General features: G+C 41.1%; 1 protein-coding gene across 1 annotated transcript in view; it reads right to left on the reverse strand.

Moving 5' to 3' along the window:
* CCDC6 (coiled-coil domain containing 6) overlaps window positions 1-23,858 on the reverse strand; it is a 109,466-nt gene that overhangs the window by 30,779 nt on the left and 54,829 nt on the right. Inside the window, exon 3 of the mRNA XM_061161579.1 lies at window positions 10,640-10,768. Coding sequence (XP_061017562.1) covers window positions 10,640-10,768 — 129 coding nt within the window. The remainder of the gene's footprint in view (window positions 1-10,639; window positions 10,769-23,858) is intronic.

Genomic DNA, 23,858 nt, shown 5'->3' on the forward strand with positions numbered 1-23,858 from the left:
CAGAAGCAGCAAAAGAAATCATCTAAATCCACTCTTTCATTTGAGAGCTGAGGAACCACTGATTCAGGAAAAGTGATGCTGCCAGCATAGGAATGGGGATCAGTCACCATGGTGACCAAAGAAGCTGGGTCCCATCTAACCAGCAAGTTCAGAGAATCTGGAAGGGCAAACAGGATTTGGGGTAAATTATCCAGTGTATTCTTGGAAGTAGTGGAGCAGGGGGTACCTTAGTGAGTCCAAGAGTATGCAGGAACAGATAAGGAAGCAGGAAAAACAGAAGTTGAAACATGAATCTCAGTTTCTTTTTGGTACCAGTTAGTAGAGCTACGTGTGACTCTGTGTGTGTGTGTGTGTGTGTGTGTGTGTGTGTGTGTGTGTGTGTGTGTGTGTGTGTGTGTGTGAAGTCACTTCAGTTGTGTCAAACTCTTTGCGACCCTATGGACTATAGCCGGCCAGGCTCCTCTGTCCACGGGATTCTCCAGGCAAGAATACTGGAGTGGGTTGCTATGTCCTCCTCCAGGGGATCTTCCCAACCCAGAGACTGAATCCATGCCTCTTACATCTCCTCATTGGCAGGCAGGTTCCTTATCACTAGCGCAACCTGGGAAGCCTGATAGTAGAAACCCAAGTTTCACCCTCTGGAGGCCTTGGTTCTCTGAAGTGGGCAGTAAATTGATAGCTGGTAGTCACCTGAAGAACTTCAGAACCTCCCGAAGTCCTTTATCAGCACTGCCCTTCCATCTCCTGTCCATATAATCCCACAGCCTATTTATTTATAGCCAAAGAGTATAAACCAGTACTGCTGTTTCAGACCTAAGTAGATTTTCAGTGCTTGCATTGCCCTGATATCAAACTACCCTCAAATCTGACAGCATGTGTTAAACTGACAGGGTACTGAGTCAGAAATTCCTGCTGGAATAGAAACAACAGCTCAGTGCTGCATTCATTGCTTTTGCAGTGCTGATCCCATCTGTAATAGTCTTCCCTATCTCCTTTTAAATTCAGTGTTCCTGCCACAGGTACCCACTCTTCCATTACCAAACATCAAATTCTCAGGCAAACCCAAGCCCCTGCTGACTACACTGTCTATAAGCACTCAGCACCAGTGGATACAGCTGATTTATAGAATATTCATTTGAAGAGTTGCTTTGTAATTAAGTCAGGTCAATGGACTGTCAGCCGAACTCCTTACTCATCTCCAGTAGCTCTTCCTCCCGTTGCAAGTTAATTAACATTGCACCAAGAGTTCTTATTATGTTTCCCAAATAAATAACTTCTTTAATGGATAAACTTAGTGTATAAAAGTAGAGCTGGCTCATTTGAATTCACAGCCCATTCTGGCTGTGTCTTCTCAGTGGGCAGACACTCACTACCCAAAAAGAAGAGAAAGCAGGGGGCAGCCAAGAGACAGCTCCAACATTACCACACTTCTCTCTCAATGGAGCATTTTCTCACTTACAGGGAACCAGGATGCTCACAGAGGTCAGGCAAAGGAATACTTGGCAAAAAAGCCTGATGAGAATTTTAGCATGACCATGTGCTCAACTACAGAATTTTGAAAGGTTTTAGTGTATCATTTCAATCTACTTTGAAAAGTTTTAGTCTGACCACCAAATTACCATCATTCCTATATGAAAATATATTTTGAACTCCAAACATTTGTCTTAAAAACCCAATTTTGGAAGGCAGCCCATGACAGCTCTTCCCAGAACAGGCAGCCAATGACAACTGCCTGTTCTATGTGCACCAGAAATATACAGAGAAGGGAATTCCCTTGTGGTCCAGTGGTTAGGACTCCACTATGTTGCTGAGGGCCCAGGTATGGTCCCTGGCCAGGGGATCCTACATGCTGTGCAGTATGGCCAAAAAAATAAAGAACAGAAAAAATATACATACTGATAAAAAGACACACAAAAAAATCACAAGGAATAGCAAGATAAATAGGGTTGGTCCTTGGGTCAAAGTATTAATAATACTGGTGGTAATTTATCTTCATATGTTTTCCTGCTCCTACACAATTTTTAAAAATATTTATGTATTTTGGCTGCTTTGGGCTTCCTAGTTGCAACTCACAGGCTTGGCTGCCTTATGGCACATTCCTTAGTTCCCCACCCAGGGATCGAATCCGCATCCCCTGTATTGGCAGATAGATTCTTAACCACTGGACACCAGGGAAGTCCGCCCCACACAATTTTTTAATGAACATTTACTATGCTTATAACAAAAAAATGGGAAGACAGTCAATCTTAAAAATTAACAATTTCCTAATTTTGGATATTAATTCACATACCTAAAACAGAATGAATTCATACACTCTAAGAGGAGAAATTATACTGAAGGCTCAGCTGAGAATCTTCCAGAGAGCCTTGAGTTATTAACCTTCTTTACCTATAGCTTGTACGTTTTTTCTTCTCAAAAACGGTATCTATACTCTTTGAAATGGGTAGAACTTCAGGACAATAGTAATACCTTATTAATATTTAATATATGAAAAGTGACACTTTCATAGTTTACCAGCTCAATAAATCTTGCTTTTTTCAATGATATTGAAAAATGAAGGTCTTTTATGAAACAGATACACATATAATTAGTCATATTTATATGGTTTCCAGACTTAAGTTTCCATCACTTTGACATTAGTGCAATATTATACAAATTTGCATAATGGGTTCATAAGTCTAGGGGACTCTTTTACCAAATAATTACCATCAGTGGAAAGCAAGCAAGTTTCAAAGTCTTGGGTATACAGGTTTTTTTTCCTACATCAAGAGCACAGTGGAGGAATCTTTGGGAAAGAACACATACCACCGTGCATGCTGCAAATACACTGTCACATCAGGGGCTACCTTCAGCTCATCGTCTAAAATAAGCCTCCGTGAGAGACAAATATCAAGTATCATGTGGAATTCAAAAAGGATACAAATCAACTTATTTATAACAACAGACTCACAGACATAGAAAACTTATCATTACTAAAGAGGGAAGGTGGGGGGAGGGATAAATTAGGAATTGGTGGGTAACATACAGATGCAGGATTTAGCCATTCACTCATTTGCCACATATGTTTAGCTAAGGAAAATACCTTTTCTAAGTTACCCACCAAATTCTTGTTGTTTTTTTTTTTTTTTTTTCAATGGACTTCATGAAATGAACTTATGGTTGCCGGAGGGAAGGAATAGTTAGGGACTTTGGGAAGGTCATGCACACACTGCTATATCTAAGATGGATAACCAACAAAGACCCATTGTATAGCTCTGCTCAATGTCATGTGCCATTCTGGATGGGAGGAGGGTTTGGGGGAGAATGAATATATGTATATATATAGTTGAATCCCTTCACTGTTCACCTGAAAGTACCACAACATTATTCATCGGCTACACCCCAATCAAAATAAAAAGTAAAGTTAAAAAGAACTGACTTTATACATTCTAATTACAAGCAACTGGAAAGTCTCAGTACAGTATCTCTGGATTCTGTTGCCCTTACTCTTCGTAGCACACCCATGCCCTACAATTTCACAGGCAAAGTCTTCACCACCAGTGCGTGACCAGGAACATACATGGTTGGATCATGGTGAGGTACCTCTTTCTTTATAAAGAAAACTCATTTTTAATTTTGTCCCGGCCATCATCTGTTCAAACTGAGGCACAAGGCAAATGTTATCTTGGTGCTTCAAAATAATACCTGAGAAGATGGAACACAGTCTTGGTACTTAGTTGAAACAAGGCCTAAGGAAGGACTTCTTTCATTTCATATCCTGCAGAGGGACTTAATCTGTGTTCCTGACAGAGCTCAGTGTCTGCTCTCACAGGTGTGGAGAGGAGGCCCCTCAGCTGGCTTCATCACACTCTGACAGCTCCTCAATTACACATCAGCTGAAAAGAGCCTGCTGAAGCTCCTTGAGTACCACCTACTACTGCCCCCGGTTTGTTTACTACCAAGGCACAAACTCTCACTTACATTCCAGTATGCTCTGAGGCTTTTCTCCACCTCTCCCTGAAAAGCAGTAGGTAGGGCTTCCCTGGTGGCTCAGACAGTAAAGAATCCGCCTGCAATGTGGGAGACCTGGGTTTGATCCCTGGGTTGGGAAGATCCCCTGGAGGAGGGCATGGCAATCCATTCCACTATACTTACCTGGAGAATCCCATGGACAGAAAGAAGAGCCTGGCAGGCTACAGTCCATAGGGTCACAAGAGTCTGACATGACTGAAATGACTAAGCAAAACACAGCAAAGGATGTCTGTACTTGAGCTTCAGGTGACCCACACATCTTCAAGGATTTGCTACAAATTCCCATCAAGTGGACTTCAGGGTTTACTGTGATTATGTCTGGCCGTGTACCTTGTCTAAAATGTGCAGACACACGTTGTAACATTTTACTTTACAAAATTAAAAGAAGGGCAGCAAATTACAATACAGTATTATTCAGTTCAGTTGCTTAGTTATGTCGGACTCTTTGTCACCCCATGGACTCCACGCCAGGCCTCCCTGTCCATCACCAACTCTGGAGTTTGCTCAAATTCATGTCCATCTAGTTGGTGATGCCATCTCACCCTCTGTCGTCCCCTTCTCCTCCTGCCTTCAATCGTTCCCAGCATCAGGGTCTTTTCCAATCAGTCAGTTCTTCCCATCAGGTGGCCAAAGTATTGGAGTTTCAGCTTCAGCAGCAGTCCTTTCAATGAATATTCAGGACTGACTTCCTTTATGATTGACTGGATTGATCTCCTTGCAGTCCAAGGGACTCTCAAGGATCTTCTGCAACACCACAGTTCAAAAGCATCATTTCTTCAGTGCTCTGCTTTCTTTATAGTTCAACTCTCACATCCATACATGACTACTGGAAAAACCATAGCTTTGATTAGATGGACCTTTGTTGGCAAAGTAATGTCTCCACTTTTTAATATGTTGTCTAGGTTGGTCATAGATTTTCTTCCAAGGAGCAAGCGTCTTTTAATTTCATGGCTGCAGTCACTAATGCAGTGATTCTGGATCCCCATAAATAAAATCTCTCACTGTTTCCACTGTTACCCCATCTATTTGCCATGAAGTGATGGGACTGGATGCCATGATCTTAGTTTTTTGAATGTTCACTTTTAAGCCAACTTTTTCACTCTCCTCTTTCACTTTCATCAAGAGGCTCTTCAGTTCCTCTTCGCTTTCTGCCATAAGGGTGGAGTCATCTGCATATCTGAAGTTGTTGATATTTCTCTCAGCAATCTTGATTCCTGCTTGTGCTTCATCCAGTCCAGCATTCCACATGATGCACTTTGCACAGAAGTTAAATAAGCAGGGTGAACATACACAGCCTTGACATACTTCTTTCCCAATTTGAAGCCAGTCTGTTGTTCCACATCCAGTTCTAACTGTTGCTTCTTGACCTGCATACAGATTTCTCAGGAGGCAGATCAAGTGGTCTGGTATTCCCATCTCTTTAAGAACTTTCCACAGTTTGCTGTGATCCACACAGTCAAAGCCTTTGGTGTAGTCAATAAAGCAGAAGCAGATATTTTTCTGGAAATTTCCTGCTTTTTTGATGACCTAATGGATGTTGACAATTTGATCTCTGGTTCCTCTGCCTTTTTAAAATCCAGCTTGAACATCTGGAAGTTCACGGTTCACGTACTGTTGAAGCCTGGCTTGGAGAATTTTGAGCATTACTTTGCTAGCATGTGAGATGAGGGCAATTGTACAGTAGTTTGAGCATTCTTTGTCATTGCCTTTCTTTGGGATTGGAATGAAAACTGACCTTTTCCAGTCCTTTGGCCTCTGCTGAGTTTTCCAAATTTGCTGGCATACTGAGTGCAGCACTTTCACAGCATCATCTTTCAGGATATGAAATAGCTCAACTGGAATTCCATCACCTCCACTAGCTTTGTTCATAGTGATGCTTCCTAAGGCCCACTTGACTTCACATTCCAGGATGTCTGGCTCTAGGTGAGTGATCACACCATCGTGACTATCTGGGTTGTGAAGATCTTTTTTATACAGTTCTTCTGTGTATCCTTGTCTTCTTAATATCTTCTGCTTCTGTTAGGTCCATACCATTTCTGTACTTTTCTGTGCCCATCTTTGCATGAAATGTTTGTTCCCTTGGTATCTCTAATTTTCTCTACTATTGTTAGACACATTATTATTAGTGTTATTACTAGTGTCAGACAACAGTATATATTGTTCACAACACTATTGTTGGAGGAAAAAGACAAAGGTAAGGAAGATGATGAAAAAATATGAAGAGCAGTTGTTGGAGTGGGGGACTGTAGTCTAGGTGATGTTTTTTCATGTTTATACTTCCATGTTTAGGTTTTCCACATTTTCTTGAAAGCACAATGGATAAGTCTTATCATTAAAAAAGTTTAAGACTTCCATAATTTGAGATGAGTCTGTGAAATCAAACTTCAAATGATGCATAGGGGTCACTACGTTTCCTCTGTGCACACACATGTGTGTGCTAAGTCGCTTCAGTCGTGTCCGACTCTGCGACCCCGTGGACCGTAGCCCGCCAGGTTTCTGTGTCCATGGGATTCTCCAGGCAAGAATACTGGAGTGGGTTGCCATTCCCTTCTGCAGGGGATTTTCCCCAACCAGGGATCGAACCTGCGTCTCCTGTATTGGTGGCAGAAGCCCCAGTTTCCTCTCCTTAATGCAAATGAAGGCTCATGGAACATGGTTGTTCTCTGAAGCCAGCCAGAGCGCCTCAGAGCTACTGCAACAGAGCCTTCCAGGGCAGCCGCCAGGATGCATGGAATTCTAACAAAAGCCAGTATGCCCACATTACCCATGAACTGAGGAGCTATCTTATTCCAACATTAAAAAAAAAAAAAAACAACCAATCAATAACGCAGACCTGAACACAAGCTACTAGCCACTCAATTAGCTGCTAAGTCACAAGGACAACAGATGATCTATATAACTCACTAGAATTAGTCATTGCAGCTACTAAAAATAAGCAGCATCAGAATTGTATGTGGACTGATTGTGACGTCAGCTGGCTTGTATTACCTGCTAGACAAGTAAGGCAGATAGGCCGCCTTCTATTCTTAACCCAGAACCATTGTACTCAGAGCTAGAAAGTGACAATGTTCCTTTCCTCTTTGTAGAACTTAAAATACGCTAAATGTTTCCTTATAACCTTTTTTAAAAATTGAAAAAAAAAAACCTGGACTTCCCTGATAGTCTAGTAATTAAGAATCCACCTGCCAATGCAGGGGACACAGGTTCAACCCATGGTCGGGGAAGATTCTACATGCTGTGAAATAACTAATCCACAACTACTGAACCCAAGTGCTACAACAAGAAAAGCCATTGCAATGAGAAGCCTACATACTGCAACTGAGCAGCCCCTGCTCCCCTCGACTAGAGAAAGCCCACGCAGCAAGCAGACCCTCTGCAGCCATCAACAGATAAATAAATAGAACAACAAAAAATTTCGTGCTGAGGATTGAAATTCATTCTAAAGCCTTGCTTCTAGGATAAAATTATATATGGTGATGGACACTGGGAGAAGGGGGTGTTGCCCCTGGAAGCCGGGGTCTTCTCAAACCTCTGCAGTCACCTGATGTTGGCTAGTGGCTGAAGGAACCGCTGGGCACCTCCCAACACTGAGGCCTGCAAGAGTCGCAGTACGGCTACGTGGCTGCCTCTGCAAGACACGCACCTCAAAGACACCACACATGCAGACTGCTGAAACCATCTCTCCCCCTGCCCGGTAACGAAGAAGAGGGATTCAACTTTACGTCTTCACCATCTTTTCTGTATTCTCAGCATCCCTACTCCATGCAGAACCTCTATCCACTTTTTACTGCGTAGCTTTCCCATTTCTGTCTCCTCACACATCCTTGTTCCTGCAGCAAGGCTGGGCTTGGGTCTATCCAAGTCCATTACCCGTGCCCTGAACCAGCCCGACCCTATGCTGCCTTTTGAAGGACAAATGACAGCTCTCCAGTAACCTGTCCAAATCCACACTTTATTTAAACTCTTCCAACAAAGCAGTGCTAAGGCACCAGACCCAAAGGATAAATGCCTTCAAATAGCTTTCAGTTCTAAAAATGTGTTGTCAGAGAGAAGAGCAAAGGCATGTACCACATATATATCCTCAAAATGAGTAATATAATACCTGTGTTGGCTCTTCTTATAGTAACTTTAATACAGGATATATTATATTATACAGACTATGACATAAATAGTAAATATTATAATACAGATGACAATCCCAAAAGATGGCCACAAAAGAGGGTCAGAGCATATCCATGGAAACAGAGAAAAGGTTTGTTTCTACTGTAGAACATAATCATTCTCTCCAAACAGACTAACATTACTTGTAGCTAAACAAAATATAGTGAAATCCCCAACATTTAATCATCCTAGACATACCCAGAAGAAAGGGGGCAATGTTTTATGATGATGTTACATTTCTCCATCTTAATTAAAATAAGGACTTGATGTAATGATCTCTATGGGAAAACAATCTAAAGAAGACTGGATAAATGTGTATGTATAACTTTGCTGTATACCTGAAACGCAACATTGTAAATCAACACTCCAATAAAAAAAAATTTTTAATTAAAAAAATAAAATGCAGACTTGATACCCCACAAACACTTTCACTTTTTTTCACTTCATCCCACATCTGAAGTTAAGTTTCCAGTTTAGGACTTTAACTGTAAAGTAAAGTTTTACTTTAAAGTTTACAGGTAAGTACATGTAAACATGTATACTGCACATGTTCCACTGTGGAAATCCATTTCTTTAGTGTTGAGGTCTGACATAAGTCTTACAGTGGACTAAGTCATTAATTGGGGAGAAGGTATACCTCGTGCCTAGTTTTAAAAGCATTTAGTCAATAAAGTTTCCAATGAGCCTTAACACCGGGAAGCCATCCATCCTCTCTCCCTTCTCTTTCTGACTCTAGGCCACTACCTCCACCTTGTGGCCAGAGCTAAACTTTGGGGGTCACGGTTCCAAAGTCTCCTCTGGAACCTAAGAGCAAATACAAGGTAGAAGCTGCTTCCATTACTGAGAGCCATCACAGAGAAGGTATTGACCAAGTAAAGTTCTCACAATACCAACCAGGGTGAGAATTCCACTTGGTCACTTGGTTACATCTTGATCAACAATTACCAATAACAAGTTTGTGGGATGTTAGGGGCTTACAAAAGAATTTTCAAAACTAACGTGAATGGAACTGGCTACTGTCTATCCTGGAAATTAAACAGGAGAACTTCGGAACAAGATGTTTTTAAGCTGTGAGAGGTGGAGGAGTCTTCTAAATTTGGAAACTGCACCTGAATTCCAAAGAGGAACAGTAGGACTAGATTACTCTGGGTTTTTTTAAAATAGCCAGCCCGTGGAAATGGAACTTGTTTGTTCCTTAACCTAGAAGGAATTGAAAAAAAGTTTCAAGGCCATTATTCAAAGTCTTGGAAAACACCATAACCCATCCTTTGATATAGGTAGATAGAAGAATAATACAAAAAAAAAAAAGTCAGTTCAATTAGTTTAAAATAAACCCTCACTTTCTCTTACACCTGATAATTCCACAATGATTCAGTCTCAAGTACAGTGATGAAATGAGAATGGTCCTGAGGGTGATTCAAAAGCCAGTTAGCATGGACTAAGATCCACATATGAAAGACGTTAAAGTTGGGATAAATCAGACAACTTTGCACAGAAGCCTTGGCCAAATCATCAAAATGATGATTGGGATCCAAATCACGAAGAGCTAGAAAATGTCAATATACTGAATTCTACATGGAAACCAGGTAGCAGTACACCATGGTTGGTCTCTTCCAACTTCAGGAAAATAAATTAGCATGGGAACAGCATCAGGAGCACTTAGGCCAGAGACAACAGGAACTTCTGTCTGACACACCCACCCGTCAGGACCGATAATGGTGGGCAGATTCTGGGTTGGCAGATAAGGACCAGCCTGGCCTCCGAAGGCAAATACTAATGTCTACCAAGGGTGATGGACAAACAGATTGTGCACTGTTACCTTCCACCCTTCCTTTCTAAGCTTCCCACTCCTGATTGGAGCTTGTGCTTCTCTTGTTTACAAATGGAAAACTTGGACCCCGGTGAAGTTAATGAAATTAATGCAAGGTCACAAAACTAATTAGTGGCTAAACCAGGATGAGTGGCTGAGTCTAGGACTCCATACCTGTATCAACACATCTAGGTGGGAAAAGACAAGGTTCATACAAGGTTGCTAATAATTCAAAGACAAAAATGCTAATTGTTCTGAAGAATGCTTGAAAGAGAACTTTTTGCTCCACAGTCCCACTGTCTCAGGAACTTTCACAGAAGTGATCCTGTGGTTCAAAACATATTCTTCCCTCTTTTGCAAAAGGAACCTAACATTTCCTGCCTATAAATCAGTACATCACAACATATCTCTTGAAACCTTATTAGTTGTGGTTAAAAAGAACAAAACAGCATCAGAGAGTAAGGAGGTGCTATGCAGAACTGTCAATGCATACTTCAGATAGGAAGTCCCCACTGTGTGAAGAAAAAGTTGAAAAATGTTTTTCACTGATATTCCACAGGACCTTTTAAAATTTGAAAGAACAGTTGATGATATGAGGGGAAAAAAAAAAAGAACTATCCTACTTAAGAATATAGAGAGAGAACCATATATTTTTACCTGTTCTAAGGTAAGCTGTTTAGAAATGGTATCATTCTCCAGTTTTTTAATTTTCTTCATCAGTTTGTTGACCTGGAATTCCTGCTCCTGCTCAAGATGCTGTTCTAGTTCAGCTTTCTCATGCTGCAACTGGAAAATGAAAAAACAAAAACACAGATGTAGAAATCAAGACACTCAAAAGCCATGATAATGCTGGCTCTAAAAGCTGGTTAAACCAAGTATAGGAGGTCATCATAAAAGTTACCTTACTCATTTCTGCTCGTATATCCAAATGTACACCTAGTAACCTGCTTCTGATTCCTCTAATTTATAACCAAAAATTATAGTGCATAATCAGAGGCACTTGTCTGTATGTATGTATATATATGTGTGTGTGTGTATAGCAGAGCATCAAACCATGATTAAACACCAATTTCAATTTTGAAGAACATGTAAGTGGTTGTCTCTATAGGGAAGAACTGGGGATGAGGAAAGGAAGGAAATGTACTTTTCAGAATATATATAACCCTTGGAGACTTGAAAATTTTTATACCTTGGCCATAGAAATTATTTAAAAAATAGAAATTTTGCAACTGTGTTTTTATTAAATGAATTACAGTTACTTGCATTCATACAATGTGTGTAGAGAGGGAAGAGAAGTTACAATCACAAAAAATACCAGGTAAAGTATTCTGAATGCTGTTTACAAGTGTACTAGTAAGCATACTTGGCAAAAAAAAACAAACAAAAAATTAACTTCTTATAATGAGACCAACCTCACACCTTCTACACCTTTCCTGAAAACCAAGAGGGAAAGCCTCTTATTAATGCAATTAAAGGATAAGGTTATGGTGCCACTGCAAAAGAAATCTTAAAAAAAAATGTACTCCAAACTTCAAAACCAAAAGAGAATAAAAGAAATTCAGTGGACACACAACAACTGGGGTTCTCATCAATCACTGTGCCTTATTTCCAATGTTCTCAGCTGGGAGGGGCTATTGATTCATAGTAGGGGTTAACAGGAATGAGCCACAGGGCCTGATATTTTCAGAACCACAGGCAAATTAAGCAAAAGTTATTAAAAACAATGAAGCACACAGTTTGATTTTGAGGTCTAAGATGATCAATGCTCCCTAATTCTAGCTCCAAAACCATTTCTTCAGGCAGGCACTGCGTACCAGGCTCGTGTTAGGCGGGCATGACAACCCCCATATCTAATGTGATAAAACAGGTTACCAGACCAAGGTAATTCAGCTGGAACGTGGCAGAGCCTGGGGCCCAAACCATGCTCTAAACTCTAAACCAGAGTTCTCCTACCAGATCCTGAGCAAACCTCTGAGGGGCAGGCTAGACACTCTTCCATACACAAGTGCCTAGTGCCCCCCTGGCGTTCAGAAGGTTAAATGACTAAATACAGAGAACAGTGAGTCACGGATGCTTGCCCAGGAAAAGCTGTCTCTTTGTGAACCCACAGAGGGTGCACTGCACGAGAGAGCGCTCAGTGCGCCTAAAAACCTCAAAAGTTATACTTAATCATCTCCTCACTTGAAACAATTTCCATTGCTATGAAAGTACCATGCTTGGTATTTAAGAAGAAAACAAAAATGTTCAAAACCTGACATCGTCTTTCAACACGGGAAATAGTGACTAAACAGATGCTGGTTTTCCTCCAACTGTTTTTTACATGCAACTCCTAAAAAGCTGGTCAACCTTGCAGGGACTCAGAAAGCAAGCAGATGTGAAGAGGTACTTACAGTGACAAGTCTATTTTTAGCTAGCCCATTAAAATTCAGGTTCTGGAAGATCAAGCAGTAATTAAAAGAACTAAGAGGAATGGTCAGAGGCTGAGAACAATTCTCAGCATTTCAGACACAAAGACCCCCAATGGAACAAGCATCAGTTATAAGGGAAAAAAATAGCATAAGTACATCTTCATCTGACTCCTGCATTCTATAAAAATTACCTGTATGGTGTGTCTTCCACCCGCACAGTTGAGGCAGAAGGGAGTGAAATCTATAGTTAAGACATTATCTTTGCCCTAAAATAGTTTATGAATGCTAAGCTTAAATGATATCTACTGGTTTTAGAAAAATGAACTTTTGTCTTAAAACTTTTAAACCTTTTGCATCGTTTTCTTTAAATATTAGATGTGTTTTCTTCCAATATGTTTTTAAAAATATTTTATCCATTTACTTGACTGCATCATTCTTACCTGTGGCACGCAGGATCTTTGCTGCATCATGCATGATTTTTCACTGCACAAGGATTCTCTAGTTGCGGCACATGGGCTTAGTAGCTCCACAGCTTGTGGAATCTTAGTTCCCTGACCACGGATCGAACCTTAGTGTCCCCTGCATTGCAGGGTGGATTTTTAACCACTGGACTACCAGGGAAGTCTCTCCAATATGTTTTCAACTGCTGCCACTTTTATTTCAAAGAGCCTCCTTCTTTCCTTTTTTTTAGTGTTATACTTGTGCTCTTAAGTAAATTAAAACAATAAAGAGAAAGTGTTCATTGCTTAGTTGTGTCTGACTCTTTGCGACCCCATGGACCATAGCCTGCCAGTCTCCTCTGTCCATGGAATTCTCCAGGCAAGAATACTGGCCAGGGGATCTTCCCAACCCAGGGATCAAACCTGGGTCTCCTGCATTGCAGGTGGATTCTTTACCGTCTGAGCTGCCAGGGAAGCCCAAAACAACAAAGGATGCAATCTAATGTCAAAAAATCTCTCCCCCAGACCCAGGCAGCAATTTGTCACAGAATATTAATCTGAGCAAAGGTAAGATTCTCATTGTCCTAGAGGAAAAGACTCATATACGGACAGATGGTCTAACACCATCAATAACTGATAAGGTATTTCCTTTAAGAATACTGATTCAGCTAGTAATGAAATCTATAAAAGCCCTCAATTTTAAAAGGCTTTTTCCTTTCAAGAGCTATACCCAAAGGAAAATGTGATGGTGAAGCTGTCGTTACCAGAACTCAAGCGAGGTCCCTGGGTTATACAAACCATTTGGAAAATATCAAGCCATCCTGAGATATAACTCAGCCAAAGACTCACAGTTTTCAACATCCCCCAAAGACAGACCTGGAACAAACAGCTTTGCTGCCTGTTTTGTTCTGCCATCTCTCGGGTGACAGGCAATTTAAGGGCAGGGCACAGAGTTAGTGTTCCAAACAGAACACTAGAAACAGAAAATCTGGTTCTTCCTTGGAACCAAGAAACCACCAATAAAAAGAGAAATACAGCGAGAAATACACAAACAGCTCCCCAGAACAATCATGAAGAGAGTTAAGATGGGCAAGAAGAGAGGGCAGAGAAAGAAATATTGAGCAATTAATAGCCACAGAGTTTTCCTCATAACAGCGCACCTGAGAAAATTTTAGAAATTATTTGTTTCAAACAGATACGAAGTAAATTCAAGCTATTTGGCCCCAACAGGACTTGAACCATCACCCTGAACCCATCTATTTTTTTTTTTAGTTTTTTTTATTTGGCTGCACCTCACAGCATACAGGATTTTAGTTCCCCAACCAAGGACAGAACCCATGCCCCATGCAGTGGAAGCATGAAGCCCTAACCACTGGACTGCTAGGGAATTCCCTCCACCTGCCTGTAGATGATTTCCTGGTGGCTCAGTGGTAAAGAATCTGCCTTCAGTGGAGGAGACCCAGGTTGGATCCTTTGGTTGGGAAGATTCCCTGGAGAAGGGAATGGCTACCCACTCCAGTATTCTTGCCTGAAGAATCCCATGGACAGAGGAGCCTGGTGGGCTATGGTCCATGGGCTCACAAAGAGTCAGACATGACTGAGTGACTAACACTTTCACTTTTACTTTTCAGGACCTATCAGAAAAACTAAACTCCAGTTTCATTTCTGAGTAGCATCTTCAACATGGGCGTAAAATTTAAGACATGACTTTAAATTTCTAATCAAAGGTCTTAACGTCTTAGGCATTTCTTAATCTTACTAATCAGGTCAGAGATCCTGAAGTGGAACAAAAATCATTCAAACTGAGAAGTAAGTAGGCAAGTAAATTCTATTAATGTGTTTGAAAAAAAACTCATTTGTTTGCCTTTAATGTATCTAAAGTAAAATGCTTAGGTAGATTAAAATTTGTTGTCAGAATCAGCATTTTCTGTAAATATACTTCTTAGAAAGTCAATCTCACAGATTATGGAAGAGCTTTAGAACTCTTAACCGTGCAATATATTGTAACATTAACAACAAGAAACCTTGTACAATGGAAATTGCATAACTGATGATCCACAAGCAGCACATTTACAATGGAATTAGGGTTATATAAATAAAGATTTGTTCCCTGGGATTCAGCATGAAAAGTATATTAACATAAGTGAAAAAGCCATAAGCAAAAACACAACTACAAACCTGGAAAATTCTAAGCACTCAAATGTGAGCATTTTCTCATTGTATCCACTCACATATGAAGTCCCAAAGCCAATTTCCAGCCCATTAAAAAACATGAGTATAGCTTTAAGTTGATCTAACATAGACTAGCCTTAAGCATCATTGAATTACCGATATTTGTTGTCTTTCTCATAATTTCCAAAGTTTTCTGGAGCCACTTCAGTGAACCAGGCTTCTTATATCAGAGATTCAAAAACTCTTCTTCACTGAATGGCTTTTATTCCAGGCAAAACCTTCTCCAGCAGGTACAGGCACCACTGCAGGTACACGTGGAGGTTGGCTGCTAAGCCAGCCCACCCACCCAGCATGCAGCAGGTTTGCCAAATCCCAGGCTTGGTGAAGCGTGTTTGCAAGTCTGGGCCTGTTGCTAGTCCACCCAGAGCCAAGGGAGGCACGCCGTCTTGCCACCAGCCCTGGACTTGGCTTTTTTGATTCAACTTGAGGATAAACCCAAGATGCCCCCAGTTCTGTTTACACTAGTCAATGCTAACCATTCTCTGCATGACCTGAAGTTCTGCAACCAACATCCCTCATTTATTGACAACTACCAAGAACTAGAGTCATCTGCACTGAACCAAGTAAAGGCCACCATAGGATAGTGACTACATTAAGTCATTGGATTGCCAAAAATAACTGTCATGTAATCAACACAGTAAGCCCTCTACATACGAACAAGTTTCGTTCCAAGAGCGTGTTCTTAAGTTCAATTTGACAAAGTAAGCCTAGGTACCTAACACAATCAGCTATATAGTGCTGCTTTTAGCCTTGCTTCCAGACATCTTTGTCTTGAAATAAAGATATTGTACTCTATACAGAACTGTACAGCCAGTACACAAAAGCACAGCCACTTGTGGAGGAAGCATGCGTGTGACAAAGTACGCTAGACATGTGAACTAACTTACACGAATGGACAAGGGAACAAACATTCACATCTTTTAAAGTTTGCAGCTTAGAGGTTCATGTGTAGGGGACTTACTGTTCCAAGCAGTTAACATGGGCTTTGAAAAAACATTGAGTCTCTCACAACACTGAGTCTCTAAACCAATCTGAACAGCTCTGCTGAGCAGAAAGTCAACCTCCCACCTTCAATTCAGTGCATCACCACTAAACGCCTCCTGGGCCCACACTTGAGCCCACCTCCTTCCCGCTTCTGTTACTGGTACTGTTATTCTCAGTTAATACCTCACATCTCATCAGTTACCAAATGGCACTAAGTCAGCCCCCAGAACAGCTGTCCAAGGCACCCCGCGCTTTCTGTGCTCTGGTTCAAGTCTTTTACTCCTCTTCACTGGGCCACTGCCAAAGCTTCTAATCGATACCCCAGGTCCGGTGTAGATCCTGCTAAACTAAACTAGTAGAGTTTTCTATTCATACAACACCCTGCTCAAAACCTTAGAATGGCTCCCTCGTTCCTGCAGAGTAAGCCCGAACTCACCGGTATGATGTTCAAGTCCACCTTCGATCCAGTCCCCATGCAAGCTCCCCATACTTTCACACTCAGCCCAAGTGAGAGTCTAAGGTTTGCACACACAAATACCTTCAGGGTCCGGGCACCTAACAAACGATGATGAATCTCAGCACAGAGAGTGGTGGTAACTATGATTAAAGGCACAGCTCATGTCTTTTTCTAAAGACTCTTTTCCTGGAGGGGAAAAAAAAAAAGAAAACCCCACATTTTAAAAACTGAAGGGACTGACCTGGCAGTCCAGCGGTTAAGGCTGCACCTTCCAACTCAGGGGGTGTAGGTTTGGTCCCTGGTCAGGGAGCTAAAGACCACATGCCTCATGACCAAAAAACCAAAACATAAACCAGAAGCAATATCGTAACAAATTCAACAAAGACTTAAAAAAAAAAAAAACCATCCACATCAAAAAAAGAAAAAAGAAACCCATCATCCTGGGGAAACACGTCTGGAGACCACTCTGATCCAGGGGCTTCCAGACCCCAAGTCCTGCTGGTCACCACTGCACCCCAAGCCCACCGTCCTGACCACGCTGTATCCTCTGCCTAGAGTACCTGAAGCCCTTTCCTCCAAATTTCTGCAACTTTGGGACGCCTCCCACAGACGCCTCCCACACATGCTCAGCATCATTTACACTCCCTCTTCAGGCTGGGATGAGCACAGTCTGCCTTAATCCAAAATCAAAGTTCTGTGTTCTCTGATTCATCCAAATGAAGCAAAAAAAAAAAAAAAAAAAAGGTTCACTCTTTTCTGATGGTATAGCTCTTCATGATTCCAGATTAAAGTGGGGGTGATTTATCTTTGTCCCCACCTTTGGCCAACCCTGGGCTCTGACTTCTAAAACCCCAGCTCTATACAACTGCCAAAAGCACAATTCAGCTTCTTAGCTGTTCTGTAACAAATAAATAGCAAATGTGCTCAGGAAAAGGGGAGCCTTGGGTGCTGGCTCTCCTCTCAATTTCCACCTTCCCCAGATCTCCCCTCAACAGTTCATCATGATCTTGTTAATTCTTCCACTTATCTTCAGTGAAGCTTGCCTGAATCATCTGTTTGTGATTTTCAAAAAGGGGAAAAGTAGACTTAACTTTTGCAAGGAAAATTGGTAGGCCCTTCCAGAAAATAAATTATTTTTTGGATGTTATTTTCTCGTCAGCATCCTCAACAGTGAGGACAACCTCTCACCTGAGTGGAGGGCTCCAGTACATAAGGCTTCCTGCCCACTTAGAATCCTCAGGGGCTAAGTCTGACCTTCTTACACTTGATTCCTAATAGCATCATGCTGCTTAAAGGGTTAACACCTTTGAAAAAAATCTAGTTAGGAGGAAGGTTTAAAAAGATGCTCCATGAATAAGATAAAGGGATTCTTGAGGCTCTGGAGTCAACTCGGGGGGAAAAAAAAAAATCCATTTTGTAAAAATTAACCCTTTCTTCTTTGAGGAGTAGAGAATATTTAACCCAAAGAAAGAATTTATTCTAAGCTGAGACCTTATCATAAATTAAAAGAAAAAAAACAAAGGAAAGTAAAGATAATTAGTAGTAGGATATATCTCTGTATTTTAAGGTAATTACTAACTGGGCTGACTGTAAACTTTTTAAAATAAAAAAAAATTAAAAAAAAAACCCAAGAAATGCAAAACACTGCAACATTTATAACTGCAAAGTTTTAAAATCATTTGCACAGCATTTTCAGTGATAGTTCAAGTCCATCTACGGTGCAGCCAAGTATCTTTCAATCTCCAAGATTCATCTTTTCAACTAGAAATAACAGTGCTTACTTACCCCTACCCTAGTGAGTAAAAGCAACTTCTCACTCCAGCTTCATCTCATTATCTTTCATTTCCTTCTCCTACTTTTACTTTCTACCTGCATTTCTCCATATTTTGTCAAAGAAGTCAGTCTGAAAAGCTTCTAAGCCCTGACCCTTGCTCTTACAATTTGGGGAATCCAAGCTGGAACATTAACTCCAGCCATAATGGTAACATACTACAAACACTTTGGGAAAAAACTCAGTGATCTGTGAAGACTAAAATAACTGCCTCAAGTTTATTGTATTTTCTAATCATAATGCAAATTACGTTGGACTGAGAGATTTCTGGCATGCTGCTAACAGGAAAATTCTGCCTTATAATTTGGCCTCTGGTGGTTGTGGCATTTAAAATGCAATAAACACATCCCAGAAGCCCTCTGCAGATGTATCGGGAACACAATGTATAAGCCCCCTGTTCCATGAAAAGAAACAAAGAACACACACAGCTGAGAGTCAGAGAATATGGAGTGAAAAACAACAACGAGAACAACAACAACAAAAAAGAAAACACAACTGAACTTTGTCCCAAATGTTCTGTTAGCTGTTAGGTGATAGCCCATTTTTCTGCTTGGCATTAATAGCCCGGAAAAACTAAAAGCCAAGAGGGCCACTGGTCGAGGCAGCTTAATGAAGAACATATTTCAAGGTCTCTTCTCCCCTGCCACGGGAGAACAAGTCTTCACCTGAATGGATGTGACAGCAGCGTTCGCCTCGGTGCCTTTAAAATGAACTAAACAGGGTTTCATACATATTTATCACCCTGACATGCGATTCTGCTGCCTGAACAAACAAGATCACTACACTGCCATCTTAGTGACTTGGAGAACTTGGAGTAAAAGAAGGCAGCCTCAGATTCTGGCATATAGGCTTGAGAAGAGAATTGGGCATCTATGCTCACTTCTGGTGCCTGCAGACAAGCCTGCCCTCCACAGACACAGCCTTGAAGGGAATACAGAAGGGCACACTGCAGAAGAAAACCTGCCTCCGTTCAGATGGGAATGGAAGGAGAAACTACTACTCCAGGTTGAGGGGCGGGGGAGAGGAGGTACCTGAATGTAAGCCTTTGTCTAGGTCAACAGGCAGATTCAGGGACTTGTCGCAAGCCTTACTCTAAGTTTCATTCCCGTGCGAACACAGATGGAAGAATAATCTATTACAGAACAGCCTTCTGAACGTCTCAGCTCTGTATCACTTGACAATGGCGGATTCAGCAGTGGTTTTTGCCCACAACTTCCTTCCTTCCCTCCATATATCATCTTTCCACAGATGCTAGGAAATTGCAACTGCTTTAATTCCCAGAGGCGTTCTCACCTCAGGGACCAAGTCAATAATAGTAACAATAAGTCATGCCACTTAACAAGAGATCCAGAAAACTTTTGTTCTTAAGTGCTTTCCACCATTAATAAGAAAAATGTGTCTCCTCAGTAAGGGAATGAGTACAATCATTTCTATTATATTAATAGCTACAGTGGCATTGTTTTCTGAGGACCAGATCCAATTTAAAAAGTGACTCTACAGTACAAGACTACAAACTTATTTGTTATTTTAAGGTCTAAAATTTGAAAATTGGATTAGAGTGAAAACATTCACAGAGATATATAATACTCGGTATTCCTATCTCAGTCCTGTTCCAGGCTTTAAAATAAAGAAACAAAAAATATTCATTAACTTTTGGCAGCAGTATTGGTGGAGAAAAGTGTAGGCAACAATTGAACAGGGCTTCCCAAGAGCAGGAAGTGAACCTGATGCCTTGGGCTTACATAAAAGCAAGTGAGAAAATCCACAGGGACTAAAATCGCTATCCATCTCAGCAACAACAGGTCTTCCATTTGGTACTGGTGACTGGTGCCTAACTGTTAGCCAGAGGAATTAGGGTTTTTTGTTTTTGTTTTTTTTTTTTTTTAAAGAGCAGCCAGTGGAATGAATCGTATCACAGCTGACAAGACAGTTAAGCCAATCGTAAGAGCATTTTGTTTATGCTAGCTCTAAATGAACAATCTGGGTAGTCCAGAATCTTCCTGACTTTGCAAGGGGCTCCAGGGCACTGCAGTCTATGCAGTACGTGATAAACAGAAGCAATTATGATAGTGAAACTGAGTAAGACCCTGCAGGACCACCCCAGGGACAGATCTCCATCTTACACCTGCCCCCGCCTTGGCCCCTGCCTCTTGTTTGTAGAAAAGCTTTAAATTTGCTCTTTGGTTACAGAGCAGATTTAATTAGAGAAGTGAGAAAATAGTCAAGCAAGACAAAATAATAATAGTTAAGCCATACAACAAGGACCTTTATTTTATTTCCTCCTCGGGGCTATAAATAATATCCTGAGCCGTGTCCTTGAGTTGTTGTGCAGATACTAAAACCCCCACTAGGTGGAAGAAGCTCGCTGCATGCTGACCACCAGTACACACAAACCCCAGACTGGTTGGAACCAGAAAACTGATGGCTGAGATTCCTGAAACATCACTATTTCCTCATCATCAACCCATCAGAGAATTGTGCATGAGCTGATCATGCACCCTGTGTCTCTCTCCCCTCAATGTCTTTCAAAACCCTTCCTGAAAAACCATCGAGGAGCTCATGTCTTTTGAGCACAAGCTGCCCATTCTCCTTGTTTGGCACCCTGCAGTAAACACTGTACTTTCTTTCACCACAGCCCCGTAAGTGGACCAGCTTTGCTGCATATCAGGTAAGCAGACCCCAGTCTAGTTTGGTTACAGCTGCAAGACTGTGAGCTCTCAAGTTCAGTGATACAGCTAGAGGTTTCAAAACATAAGGACAAAATAGGTATTTTTAAAATTTTCTTCTTAGGAAGTAAGATATTTTCTAATTACAAAAGTAATGCATGTCGCTTCTACAAACTGAAAAGGAAAGGAGCACAAGAAAATTAACATCCCTAAGCTCAGCACCCAAGTATAATTACAGCCAACATTTCAGAGAACAGTCTTTTAGACTTTTTTTTCCTAGCATAGATATTAGGAATCAAATTCTGATGAAGAATTTGACCACAAAACATTCCTTACACATTTTAATTACAAATTATGATTAAGCAACAAACATCTCTTCAAGGCATTCCAGAGCTGAATTTAGTTCTAGCGTAGGCTTGGCATTAGACAAGAAGGCTCCTTTTTAGGACAGTTGTTACCAGTCAAGTCCTTGATCCCATGGTCCAGGCTCAGAAAGAATCAGATTTTTCAGACAAGAGGTTTTGCAAAACCAAGGTATCTATCTAGCAGATATATACAAAAACAAAGGAGAAAAACTACATGCTGTTGTGTGCATGTGTCTTTGTTTACTTCAGACAGGATTAACATACTTGGAGGTGTGTTCAACCTCTCTTCCAAACATGATCTTTTAACAGGGCAAAGGGGTTTCTATTCATCTACTTAAATACATTTGATTCAGTTTTTAAAGGTATTTGATACCATCTGCATCATAGCAGATGGGAAGGGAGGTATCTCCTTTATAGTAATCATCTCATTTTGTTCTCAAGACCAAAGAATTCCTTTGAAATGCACATAAAAGCAACACTCACTATCAAAGACAACAACCAGAGCACAAGCAACAAAACCAAAATTGCTCCATAAATAGCCTCTAAGTGGCCTCTGGGTGAAAAATGTTAAACACTTCCCTGGTGAACAGGTCAATTTACTCCTCTGTCCATCAGTGTCACCGGCAGCACGGTTTCTCTTAGTAGGCTATCATAACAAGTTCTTATCCAGAAGCAAGCATCCTCGAGAGTCATACTAAAGTAATTACACAGTTGGAAAAGTCTATTGGTACCAATTACTCTAAAAATCTTCCAGATGGGAGATTAGTTCTACCACACTGGGTGGCAGAAAATGTGAGACTGCAACAAAGGGCTGGCTGAAATCCTTCAGGAAAGCCTGGGGGATGGGTACAGTGGGCCTACAGCCCTTCTTTCCAGCGGTTATACAAGAGCCTTCCATCTGGCCAAAGGGACAGGGGTTTACCACAAAGTGGCGTGCAGCTGATACCTGGTGTCTAAAGTAAGGGATCACCTATCACGTCACAGTGGGCACAGCTCTGGAACTTGCCAGAGACCTCAACCTCACACTACCTGCCATTCGTGTCTTTTCAAAAGTCTTAGAAAGAACCAGGAGCGTGGAATAAGGGGTTATTTCTTATGGATTCAGCTTCAGTTTGAAAAAGTTCTTGGGGATGGGTGGTGGGGATGGTTGTACAACAGTGTGAGTGTACTTATGGCCAGTGAATGATACACTCAAAAATGGCTGCAATGGCAAATTTTATGTCTATGTTATATATACTTTTGTGAAAGTTGCTCAGTCGTGTCCCACTCTTTGCGACCCCATGGACTGTAGAGTCCATGGAATTTTCCAGGCTAGAATACTGGAGTAGGGAGCCATTCCCTTCTCCAGGGGATCTTCCCAACCCAGGGATTGAACCCAGGTCTCCCACATTACAGGTGGATTCTTTACCAGCTGAGCTACGAGGGAAGCCCAAGGGTACTGGAGTGGATAGCCTATCCCTTCTCCAGCGGATCTTCCCAACCCAGAACTCAAACCAGAGGCTCCTGCATTTTATTACTATATATACATATGGAATTCCCATATATAGGGCTTCCCTGATGACTCTGTGGGTAAAGAATCTGCCTGCAATGCAGGAGACACAGGAGACATGGGTTCAATCCCTGGGTTGGGAAGATACCCTGGAGAAGAAAATGGTAACCCACTCCAGTATTCTTGCCTAAAAACTCCCATGGACAGAGGAGCCTGGTGGGCTACAGTTCAAAGGGTCACAAAGAGTCAGACATGACTGAGAGACTAAGTGCGCACACACACTCTCTCTCTCTCTCTCTCTCTCTCTCTATATATATATATATATATATGTATATATATAATACATGAAAATAAAACCTAGGAACCAAGCTAGGATTTATGTCTCAGAGTGTTGACCATCCATTTGCCCAGGTTCTACAAGTGGGCTCACTAATGAGCTACAGACCCACCTAGAACTCCCCAAACAACAGACTTACATCCTCATACTGAACACTTTGTTTTGACTGAGGGTGAACATAAGACCCAGTCATGTGAAGACCAAGGCTCCACATTACAAACTACTTTGGGTAACATTGTCTTGCATTGTCCAGTTTGTATTAATGTATTACCCAGTCTCTTTTAGAAAGATCCATACCCCTCAAGAAATTTAAGTTTTTAATATATGAAAATTTTTCTCCTGATCAAGTAAAACTATTTCTTTTAATATAAGAATTCTGAAAAAATAATCTGGAAAAAATAATAATCTGAAAAAATAATTCTGAAAAAAAAAAAAACCAAAAAACTACATTTCTCCAAGTTACAGCTTTACTTATAGGATGTTCAGAGCTTAAATTTTAAGTTCAAACCTTCTTATGTGAAGTATATTACTATAATTAACCTCTTTTTCTGTTGCACATGGCTCTTAGGCATTCATTCTATCCACTAGCTTGCTTTAAGGGACATCAATGTCCTTGGAAAGTAGGTGGGTCAGGATAATAAGCTAATGAGAGGCTAGTTTAAACTAC

Source organism: Dama dama, chromosome 15 (genome assembly GCF_033118175.1).
Source record: "Dama dama isolate Ldn47 chromosome 15, ASM3311817v1, whole genome shotgun sequence".
Taxonomy (NCBI): Eukaryota; Metazoa; Chordata; class Mammalia; order Artiodactyla; family Cervidae; genus Dama; species Dama dama.